Consider the following 12,353-nt stretch of genomic DNA (forward strand, 5'->3'; position numbering starts at 1 on the left):
CTCCGTCTCAAAAATAAATAAATAAATAAATAAAATTGTTTTATTTGGTTTTCTTTGTTGAGTCACTCATACTTTCATAATGTGTAGTATCTGTCTCAGTTAAAAAGATCTAAACTCTAAAATGTAAATTTTAATGGAAAAGAAGGTGATTATACATTATTTTCCTCACCTATGTATCTTAGCTTTTCAGGTGTTTAGTAGCAGTTACCAAAAAGAGTCATGATGTGCCAATTTTTGAAAACATTTTCCCACCTGCTCTAAATTCCGTTCTACTCCTCAGATACAAAAGCCTGCTTTATCATTTTTAGAATCTTTTAATAAAAAGTGTATATACATATGATATTGTATATTGCAACTTTAGCATCAGCCACAGGACTTTTTGAATATTGATCATGAGAACAAGTTATAAATAACAATGGCTTTAATGCCCTTGTTTAGATAGACATTAATTTTTGTTTAAATTGAACTTTATCAAGACCTGGCCATGATCCTACTGGAAAAACTACTTCAGACAATGATGTGCATCAAATAAGTCAGTCTGGTTCTTAGTATTACATTGTTAATCTTAATTGGTGGAACACTATTCAAAGAAAGGACAAGCTGCTTTTTCTGTGCTGCTTCCATCTTCCACAGGGAACAGAGATTCTAAGTGACCTCAAAGCTTAGCTGAGCTTTCCTGGGGTTCTTACTTCTATTCTGACTTAGAAAGTGGTGACCCGTATTCTGAAACTGAGGGGCTGACAAATCCAATCTTCCTTGGGAATGTGATAAATCAACTCCGTTTCAAGTAAATAAAACTAATAAACGTCTCCAGTGTTTCCTAAAGAATAAAACAGAAATTGATTTAATTTGTGAAGTCTTGGTATGTTTGACTTTCAATAAACATGTGAAGATAATGTGTTCGGAGAAAACAAGTTAAAAATGGGAGACAGGAGAAAAATGTCTAAAGAACAGAAGACACAAGTTTCTTCAAATACTTTAAGAATAATTGCCAGGAAAGAAATTTACTAGATGCAGAAATAAAACGGATTTTAAAACTAAGAATTTCAGTTAAAATGAGGTAGAATTTTCTGATTTTGTTCCCTAGACTCACACCACTGTACTTCAATTTTGAGGCAGAGGTTGCCACTCACAGAACACTTTGAGCTGTGGAATCAATGAAAAATGAATCATATTCATTAAATTATTGGTGGTCCCCCAACTGCTGTGCATTAAGGGATTAATTCTGCCTCAAGTTTCAGTTCTTCACGATACTGAGCTACAGTAATTGGATCTTGTTATTTGTTCATCATTGCCTCAGATCTTAGACATGGCTTTAGCTTTCTTGGAAAAGATTAAAACAATAGAAAAAATATTTTTTTCTATATTTTTTATTTTTCCTGTAATAGGAAAAAGATTCAGAGAGAAGATTTGTGATTTTGGGTTATGCTATTTCAACCAGTAAACACACTTTTCCTTTTAAGGAAATGTAATCACTTACGGGTGTCTTTATGCTAACAAAGAATTCCTACGTTTAAATTTAAAAAATCTACTCTCTCAAAACTTGAAAGACACCAAAGAACAAAGCATCTTCATAATTAGGAAGTTTTTCAAACCCTACATCTTCTTAATTTATCGAGGAAAAGACACTTAGGATCTTCCTGTAATTAATTTGCCCATTGCTTAGAAATACTTGTTACCTGTCATAATGTAGTGCCTCAAAATAACGTATCAGAACTGCAGTCGAAAGGTACTCAATACCAGTTAAGTAACATTTGAAGATTAGGAAAGAGAAGTCAAGAATTCCATGATTCCGTTTCCGTATTCATCAGGAACATAATTAAGAGTTTATTCATTTGAGACTTACAAACCAAAAAAAGGTTTATGTACATGTATAGTTTGCAAGGAAGTGAATATTCTGATTTTATTCTTCGAAATGTAGATATAAATCGTTCTCCAGTTTGATTTTATGTAAAAGTGTGGTTTGGGAAAAGGTAATTCTAACTTTAAAAAAGGTGGCGAAATAGAGGCTGAAGCAGTTGGCGTAACTGGGAGTGGAGGGAGCAGCGGCAAGAATTAAGAGCAGGACGCAGGTCTAGAAAAAGTACCTGTCCCAAAGTGGGTCTGCACGCTGCTGCCACCTTGAACAGCGCTCCTGGAAAGCTCATCTACATAAATCCTGGCGTGGGTCAGGGGTGGCAAGACTCCTAACGAGGGAAAGGACAGAAACGATTCTGTTCTTGGGAGCTCCGACGCAAGGGCACTGTTTTGATGGGAAAAGTATTTCTTCCCAGGCTCCAAGTCTCTCCACCTCTTTCCTTTGGTCTCTACTTAGCCCCAGCCATGGGGGCAAATCAAGTTGGAGTCGAGCGGGCTGCCGGAGACCTAAGTTGCCACAAGGGCTATCGAGGACCTAGGCAGCAAGTTTCCTTGGTCCAGCCTCCTGCCCCCACGCACGTTGCCTCCACAGCAAACTCCACCTGACTCAGCCTGTTTAAATCCAATCCCGCAGCCCTTCCGGCCAGAGTAGGGCCAGGGGGCGCGGGTCTGCGCCTAGACAGTTAGAAGGCCGGGGCCCGGGGGCCGTACGGTTACTGCGCTCGCTCTAGCTGCTGCGCCGGCTGCGTGGGCGCAGCTGGGTCACGCCTCCGGCACCGCCACGCGCCAACCAGCCCGCGGCGTGGGAACGGTTGGGTCGTCCCCGAGGGCCTCCCAGCGCACGCTGCTAGCCCAGGGCTTTCACCTGGATCTGCCCGGCCGCGGAGGCCCGTGTCCTCCCACACCGCCAGCCACGTCCGCTTCCCGGGGTGCGCCCGGAGCCTGGCCGCTCTCCCTGCAGGTGACCAGTCCCCGTTTGGAGTTCAAGATTCCCGCCGCTCCATTTGAACTCCACCCTCCCTCTGATTATTATTATTTTTTTAACTCTCACTCCGGTTAAGCTATATTGATCTTAATCTTTCATCTCGGACGTCCCTTTAAGGAAATTGAGCGAAGATTCCGACTGCAAGCCGCAGCTGTGGCCTGTGCCCGCCAGCCCCTCGCCCACAGGAGACGCCCCCGGGGGAGGCGGAGCTGAGCGGGGCGGGGCGGGGCGGGGCGGGGCGGGGCGGGGCGGGGCGGGAGGGCCCGGGTCGGCGGCGGGCGGGGCGGGGCGGAGTCTCCTCCTGCACGGGGGAGCCCCCGGGCTCGCCCCAACTCAGGCACTCCTACCCTTGGGGCAGCTGCCTGGCGAGTCCGCGGAGAAGCGGCCAGCGGGCGATGGAGACAGAGAGACACCCGACGAGAGGAGGCGGGGTGGGGGAGGCGGGGAGAGTGCGGGGGCGGAGGCTGGCAGGGGGCGCTGGAAGGTGGAGCGGTCCGTGCGCTCCCCGCGCCCGAGGGTGCAGGAGGCTCTGAAGCAGCGGCTGCACCGCGGGGCCCAGGCGGCGGCTGGGGGGTGGGGGAGCGCTGCCGCCGCCGGGGGCGTCGCCGGCCTCGGCCCCTTTGTTCTCGCGCGCTCCCCCTCGCCGCCCACTCCCCTGCTGTCGCGCGGCGGCGGCGGTGGCGGCTGCGGCTCCTCCCGCCCGAGGCAGTCGGGCTCGGCGCCGGGGGCGGGAGGGGGCGGGGGGAGCGCGCCAGCCGCGGAGAGTGGGGGGCGATGGCGAAGCTCCGGGTGGCTTACGAGTACACGGAAGCCGAGGACAAGAGCATCCGGCTCGGCTTGTTTCTCATCATCTCCGGCGTCGTGTCGCTCTTCATCTTCGGCTTCTGCTGGCTCAGTCCCGCGCTGCAGAATCTGCAAGCCACGGCGGCCAACTGCACGGTGCTGTCGGTTCAGCAGATCGGCGAGGTGTTCGAGTGCACCTTCACCTGTGGCGCCGACTGCAGGGGCACCTCGCAGTACCCCTGCGTCCAGGTCTACGTGAACAACTCCGAGTCCAACTCCAGGGCGCTGCTGCACAGCGACGAGCACCAGCTCCTGACCAACCCCAAGGTAAGGACGCCCCGCGCACCCAGGGGCTCCCCGCGAGGGAGGTTTGGGGGCAGCGTCGGTGTTAGACCCCGCGCGCGGAGGGTTCGGCGTGTGCTCGCATTGCTAGGAGGTGACCAGGTTGCGCAGGCTGTGCTCAAACCAGGAATTAATACATCAAGGAGCCTCAGGGCTCTGCTCTTTCAGGTGCGTTTACGCGCGGCGACCAGTGGCACCCAGAGGCTCATTTTAACACCTGTGTTGCCTGGTGTCAGGTTTTGAGGCCTCGACCCAGTCCGGGTCCTGCGCTTACCAGACCGGGTTTGGGGAAGTGCAAGGAGCCCAGAAAGTTAACTTTTCCTGCATTTTAAGCCAGTGGTTAGCGGGGATCCACCCACTCCAGCACACGGTCAAGGTCCGAGAGCTTCAGCTGGTCGCATCTGGAACTCGGCTGGAATGACCTTCCTTGAAAGGTCGAGGGGACCCTCTAAAGTTGTGAGAGAGAGTTCCTTAGCTTTTCGCTCTACACAGACATTTTTAACTTGGGGTTCAAAGATAAGCTTTTGTGGCTTCACAAACGACCTGGAATCAAATGTGAAATGTTGCGGGTCCATTTTGGGAAGTACAGAGGGCTCCTAGTTTTCATGAAATAGATTCTCAAAAGAGTCTCCAGGGAGCCTAGTGTCCCTTTGTGTTTAGGGACAGTCAGAAATCGCCTGGAGAACAGTAAAACTTACTGAAAATAGAAAACCTTCAGTGAAATGTACTTAATATGACTTCTCTGACAACTTCTTTTGGTCTGGAAAGCAAGCAAAAAGAAAAAGGGGAAAAAAAAAAAAAAAAGATAAAACCTGGTTAGGACTCCCGGGATGGAGAGCAGGGAGAGGAAGTCTCAGAAAACTGTTCCCAATGGAGAAAAACAACTTATAAAAAGCAGTGTCCTTAGCCTGTGAACTAATTGAGCTTTGTAGTGCACCTGGTTCTGGTTCTCTTTTTTTCTTCCCTTGATGTTTTTTACTCTCCTTGTTGCTTAACTATCAAAGTAAAGGTATGTGTCTTTTAAAAAGTTACTGACATTTTTCATTTTTTTGAGGGATCAAGCAGAAAACCAGTCCAGAAGGGAATTAATCTTGTGTACACAGGAAAACTTCCTGTTAACTCTAACAAGATATATTTGTATTAATCCAACAGAAAAAATTCTATATTAATATTATAATAGTATTTAGAACAAGCTTACCATCACTCTGCAATAAAACTTGTGATCGTACCTCCTGAACAGTAAATTCTTGAATTTAAGAAAATTTTAAAACATTATTTTTAAAAGTATGGATGACTCCTCTCAGAAAAAAAAAAATGCTCCTGTTGACAAATGAATATTCATTTACCTTAAAAATATCGATAATACATAAGCAGTTACTATAGGACTAAGGATATAGAATTTAGAGTATAACGTTAGAGATCTTGAAGAGGTGATAACGTCTCAAAGACAGATGTTGTAAGTTGATCCTCTTAATGCTCAGGAATTTAAAAAGAAATCTCAGGGTTTTAGAAACATCACTTTGTTGTTTTTTAGAATTAAGTCAATAATGTCAAAGATAGGTACCAACCGGTAGTAATGATTTAGAAATTGTGTGTTAGTTCATCATTTAGAAGTTGTTATAGTTGGAGAAACATTGCTAATTATTTTAATATAGTGGTTTAAGCACTAATTTCATATCTATATATATAAATAGATATGCACACATGCACACATATCAGTAAATGGCTAATATCAAAACATTGACAAATTATAATTACAAAAAGACTGCTTCACAATTTTCAGGCAGTTTGAAAAAGGATTTGGCAGAAAAAGTAAATTGAAATCATTGGGACATTGATTTTTTAAATTACTTTGAAGCAATTACAATGCTTGATGCATACTAAGATTTCTCCTCTCTCTTTTCTTTCTCTCTCTCTCCTGAAAATAATCATGTTTTTTTTCAGTACCAGTTCAGATCTTGGCAACAGTTGTTTTGAAAAAGTACCTGAACAAAATACATTTTATAAAGCAAAGTATTCAGGAACTGACAGAACTGGAGAACGATATATTTATGATGTTACAGAAGTCATGGACAACATACTATCAATTTAGTCAAGGTTTTCTCAGCCAAACCAAATTATATCTCTTTACCCAGATTATAATTATGTTGTAGCATTTATAGACTATAAGCTTGTTCTTTAGCATCACCTTTCTATTTTTGACCAAATAATGCTCAATTTGGAAATTCTTATAAGCAGTGTGATGGAAAAATTTAATGTAATAAAAATATTATGCCAGACTCACGTACATAAGCAGAATGTTTCCACAGTGTCCCTGCAATTAGACAATATCCATTGTCCATTCCCCATTCTTGTTGCATCTTGGCTGCCTAGATCTTTTTTTTTTTTTTTTTTTTTTTGCTTTATTTTACCTTTTTATTGAAAGCCTAGGTTTCCTCTCTGTTTCTTTGTAGAATGTCTAGATTCCCAACAGTATCTTGAATCCCAACCACCTTCAACCTTTTCTTCATGACCCACCAACACAAGAAACCACTTAGGAAATCACTTCTTACAAAAATAGAGTAAGGACTTTTTCCTCTCCCTTGAGTTTGCAGCATTAATTACAGTAAGAGGCAGGAGAGGGAAAGAATACATTGCAAATACAGAATTTCTTAAGCCATAAACTGCTAAAGAAGATACAGTACTGTGAGTAAATTTGATCTTTGACTAATAATTTCCTTAAAATACCTTGAGTTCCTACTAAATTTATTTATCTTTTGAATCATATCCTTATTGTCTAAAGCAATCAGTATATCCAGTCTTGTAACAGATTATTCAAGCCAACAAATTAGCACAGGGAGATGATCCCTGTGGATTAACCATAACAAAATCTAAATTTGGGGTCAGCTTCCTCTTGCTACTATTCCTGTCACCGCACTATCTTTTTGTGACTCACAGTTGTATCTGCTAGGAGCTTTGGTCCTCACCTATGGCTGTACATTAGAGTCACCAGGGGAACTTTAAAAAGAAGTTCTTATTGCTGGGTCCAACCCTCCAAGATTCTGATTTGGTCGTGGGTGGGGCCTGGGCATTGGTGGGTTTTTTTTTTTTCTTTTTTTTTTTTGAGACAGAGTTTCGCTCTTGTTACCCAGGCTGGAGTGCAATGGTGTGATCTCGGCTCACCGCAACCTCTGCCTCCTGGGTTCAAGCATTTCTTCTGCCTCAGCCTCCCGAGTAGCTGGGACTACAGGCATGTGCCACCATGCCCAGCTAATTTTTGTATTTTTAGTAGAGACAGAGTTTCACCATGTTGACCAGGATGGTTCCGATCTCTTGACCTCATGATCCACCTGCCTCAGCCTCCCAAAGTGTTGAGATTATAGGCGTGAGCCACCGCGCCTGGCCTGGTGTTTTTTTAAAAGTTCTGCAATGATTCTAATATGAAGACAAGATTCAAAAACCACTGTCTTAGAAAATGTTCTCATCTGCTATGCAGTAAACACAACCTGAGAACCAAAAAGGATTCACTATGATTAACATTTGTGTTTTCAGGTTAAAAGATACTGTTGGTGATACTGCATTTAGGGAGCTGGTATATAAAGAGAGGGACTCAAGGAAATTCTGAAGGAAAAGTCATTTAGAATTATTGTGTAAAGATTAGTTTAAACTAATTAGTTTAAATGAAATAAACTTAATTCCAGACATGTGCATTTGCATAATTATATACATTGGATGACAAGAAAAGATGAATTTTTAAAACTGCCCTCTTGTTTTTGAGATAATAGAGAGTGGGTGATTAGAGATAATGTGGTTATTTATTTATTTATTTTGAGATGAAACCTCTCTCTGTTCTGGAGTGCAGTGGCACAATCTCAGCTCATTGCAACTTCCACTTCCTGGGTTCAAGTGATTCCCCTGTGTCAGCCACCCAAGTAGCTCAGATTACAGGCATGTGCTACCACGCCCAGCTAATTTTTGTATTTTTAGTAGCGACAGGGTGTCACCATGTTGGCCAGGCTGTTTTTGAACTTCTGACCTCAAGTGATCTGCCTGTCCCAACCTCCCAAAGTGTTGGGGATACAGGCGTGAGCCACCACGCCTGGCCTATGTGTTTATTTTTATTTTGAGTTTTTTTCCCTTCCTCTAATAATAAAAACCTAGAAACAAAAGATAAAAAGGCTCCTTCTAAGAAACCACTAGTCGGAAAGTGAGAGAAATGCATTAAGGAGAAGAAAAACTTAGGACTGAACAAGGCTTTAGGCTTTAGGCTTTAAGTATATCTGCTGAAGCTGTATGTACCTAACTACAGGGCATCATGGCTCGCAGTTACCTTGGCACTGTCCACATCCACTCGTGTACCCTGTCCCAGTGCACTGTCTGTAGAGGCAGTGTGGCCTGCCTGGAGTTGTTTCTGAACTCCTTCCTGGAACATTCAGTTTGATACATTTTGTGCTCTAGAGACATCCATCATATCAGAACTACATGATAAAAGGCCAAGCAGAATTGTAATGACTTCTTTGTAACCTTTATTTCTCTTGAAAAAGTGGCTTTTCGTGGTTATTTTTCCTTTGGAGGTTATGTTATATAATATTTGATATGTACATAAAATTCTATTTAGGAAATCCTTTTTTCAGCATCTATTATAATGATCAAAGAACTGGGCAAGAAACAAGAGGGCATACAAAGATGAATTTGTTCATTTAATGAATATTCATTAAGTGCCTATCCTGAGCTATGTGTGCATCCAGGTGCTGAGACTAGAATAAGATCAAAACAGAGTGTCTGCACTCATGGAACTTGTATTCTGCTGGGAAGTAACAGGCAAATAAATTTATAATGTCATGTCATGTAATGATAGGTGGATAAAGAAAATTCAGGCAGGGTAAGAGTATGGACAGTGACAGAAATAAGTGAAGGGCTCTTCTTTTGGACATAGTGGCCAGGGAAGGCTGCTTGGATAAAGTGTCATTTGCACAGAGACCCAAAGAATATGAGGGGATGAGCAGAGGTAGAAAGGATGTAAGTAATGAATCATGTGGCTGTCTGGAGACAGAGTGTCCCCCAGCCGAGGAAACAGCAAATGCAAAAGCCCTGAGACAAGTGTCTGTGTGAGGAACTGTGAGGGCGAAAGTGAGGTTGGACCACAGTGAACAAGGTGGATGGTGGGAAATGAGGTTAGGGTCTTAAAGACCATGATAGGGACTTTGGATTTTATTCCAAGCATGATGGGAAGCTATGTGACATTGAGCAGGGCTGAAATATCATCAGACTGAGACTTAAAAAATGCAAATGATCCCTGTCGCTGCTGAGTTGAAAGTAAAATTTATGTGTATGTGTATATGTGCACATGCATGTATGTTGACTTGTGCAGAGTGAGAGGTGCAGAGGTAAGACTGGAAACAGAAAGTCCAGTAGGACAGGCAAAAGAAGGTGTTGGCTTAGATCAGTAAGTAGCATTGGTAAAATTTACTGATGAATTGGATATGGGGAATGAGGGAAAGAGGAGTTGAAGATGGCTCCAAAGTTTGTGTCAAGCACAACTGGGTGAATGGAGGTGCTTTTAGTAATGGGGAAAATAAAGGAACAGTAGGTTTGAAGGCGTGTGGATGAAAATCAACAGTTCAGTTTTGCATATGGCTAACATACATTAAAAATGAGGATGAATCCATGAGTCTGTTGTCAAGGAAATTATTACTTAGCAGAGTAGTTAAGAACACAAATAACAATCAAACAAGGCAGAACATCAAGTTCTAGAGAGAGGTACAAACATTATGATATGAACATCCAGAGGGAAAGACAGGGAAAGCTTCATGGAGAAAGAAGCATTTGCTATGAGTGAGGATGGAACAGAGTTTCATCTTGGTGGTGAGGAAAGGTGGGGTGGAACAAAGAGAGAATCAAAGAAGATAAAGTGCAAGAAACAAAGCTATGAGCTGTGTGAATGTAGGGTGTGTTGGAGGATCTGCAGAGGGACTGGTGTGCCTGGAACACAGGGCAGATAGAGTGAGGTCTTGGGGATAAGGCAGGAGAGTAAATTGGGGCCCACAGTGTAGAAGACCCAGACAGCCAGGATGGGTTTGCTAGACACTGGGAAGCCATGGTAGGCAGAATAATGTCTCCCCTCAACAACATCCACATCCTAACCCTCAAAAACTATAATTGTCTTATGTCACATAGCAAAGAGAAATTAAAGATGGAGTTAAGGTTGCCAATCAGTTGATATTAAAATAGGGAGATTATCCTTAATTATCCAGAAAATCTCAGTAAATACAAGGTACTTAAAGTAGAAGACACAGGCAGAAGGTCTCAGTCATGGAATGTGAGAAAGATCCAACCAGCCATTGCTAGCTTTGAATACAGACGCAGGCCATGAGCCAAAAAAAGCATGTAGACTCTTTCTCCAAGGAAGTGGTAAAAGGCAAGAAAACTGATTTTTCGCCAGGCCTTCTGTGATGATGATGATTACATCGGAGTCATCACCTGAGATGTTGATCAGCACTTGGCGGGGGTCTGTCCTGCAAACCCTGACTCCGCAATAGATGAATAAATACACTCAAACACACACTACAATGAACGAGTGGACTAGGGTCATGCACTTCCCACAGAGCAAGATTGCAGCTATAGGACCCTCCACTAGCTGTTCCTCCTCGCTTTTATTCAGTATAGATTTAATGACAGAGGTTCTAAGTCAACACACTTGTGAATAATTAACATGGTTAAAAGAGTGTTTTTACGAATGATAAAAGGTTTGGTTCTGGGGACCAGAGCAAACACCATTAGTGGGTAATCTCCGTGGTGATCTCCCCCTAAGAGGGCCATCCAACACAAAGGTTACATGAGTAAACAAGCTAGTTAGAGTAGAGACAAATGAATGTGGGGTAAACAGACTTAACTGGGGAAGCTTCTGTTATCCCTAATCTTTACCCTATGACATAATGCTTTAAGATAAGAACCAGCTGCCTTCAGCCAGTTCCATTATTACAAGTTATGAAGACTTTTTGGCCTTCCAAAAGGTTTGAGACTATATCTTATAACTTTCCCTAATATTTTCCTTAATATTTTGCCAACTACCCTGAGTGAATCCCAACAACTTTCAGAATGCAGCCTGTCATCTTGGTTTCAGCCCAGTAAGATACCTTCTAGACTTCTGAGTTCCAGAATTGTAAGATAATAAATTTGTGCCATTTTAAGCCACTAAGTTTGTGTTAAAGCAGCAATAGGAAGCTAATACAGAAGTCAAGGAAGGTTTTTGAGTAGGTGACAATTATGATTAGATATTTAAAGGTGTGGTCAGAATGTCTCTTTAGAAACAATCTAATTTGGGCCGGTATGGTGGCTCTTACTATAATCCCAGCCACTTGGGAGGTTGAGGCCTGTGCAACTTAGTAAGATCCCATCTCTTAAATAAATATAAAGGAAATTGGCTGGTCATTGTGGTGTACATCTGTAGTCCCAGCTACTCTGGAGGCTGAGAAGGGAGGATTGCTTGAGCCTAGGAGATCAAGACTGCAGTGAGCTAAATTTATTTTAAGTATGTGCTTTAGCACTTAGGCCTGGGTGACAGAGCAAGACTCCCCATTTCTAAAACAAAAACAATCTAATCTGCAGGATGCTAGCCTCTATCTGTCTGAGATTACTTATCATAATCTATCTCTAACCCCCATTTGTGGGTGTCATTTATGAAGATCTCAATTATATTTGTAAGGTCCTCAAACGTTATGCATAAAAAAAGAATCAGAAACTAAAAATCAAAAGAGATTTGTGATGTTACAATACATATTAGTTATAATTTGGTTACAATACATTTATTTGATCACAAACTTGCCTCATTATTAAGCTTTTTATGAGTTGACACATTTATTTATGAATGAAGATGTCAAGTTTTATTTCCTTTGGGTTTAATTTTTTTTCAGTCTTTAGCAGAATTCCATATTCAGTTTAGTTCCTAGATCAGCAGTACATTTATATTTATATTTCAATTACCATAATTACTCACAGTAAAATACTGAACAGAATAGTTTTTAACATTGCATATGTTTCCAACCATTCCTCATGCTGTGCCTTAGGTATTATCTACAACACATAAATAAATTAACGTGTAAAAATTTGTACTTATGAGTGGTAGTAATAGCCTCTTCTATTTTTTCAAAATAACCAGGATAATAATTGCAAATCATTGTGTTTATTAAATTATTTACTCTGTGGCCACTTTTGTAAATAAACTAAGATACATTTATTTTAAGTATGTATGCTTTCTTGAGTAGTGTAATCCAACAGATTAGGTTACTGAATGGTCTCTTTATACTGAAGCACATGTGAAAAAATATCTAGATTTGCTTCATCTTCATGTGACTGATGTAGTAGATCAAATGGACTTTGAAACCTTATGTAATTTCCAGTTTTACTA

The 12,353-nt window shown here is 42.1% G+C and overlaps 1 protein-coding gene across 1 annotated transcript in view; it reads left to right on the forward strand.

Annotated features, from left to right (window-relative positions):
* The first annotated feature begins 3,101 nt into the window (after positions 1-3,101).
* Positions 3,102-12,353, forward strand: part of KCNMB4 (potassium calcium-activated channel subfamily M regulatory beta subunit 4) — a 76,410-nt gene continuing 67,158 nt past the window's right edge. Inside the window, exon 1 of the mRNA XM_032295664.1 lies at positions 3,102-3,952. Coding sequence (XP_032151555.1) covers positions 3,617-3,952 — 336 coding nt within the window. The 5' untranslated portion in view covers positions 3,102-3,616. The remainder of the gene's footprint in view (positions 3,953-12,353) is intronic.

This window comes from Sapajus apella, unplaced genomic scaffold (genome assembly GCF_009761245.1).
Source record: "Sapajus apella isolate SASKATOON/1434 unplaced genomic scaffold, GSC_monkey_1.0 scaffold2, whole genome shotgun sequence".
NCBI classification, from domain to species: Eukaryota; Metazoa; Chordata; class Mammalia; order Primates; family Cebidae; genus Sapajus; species Sapajus apella.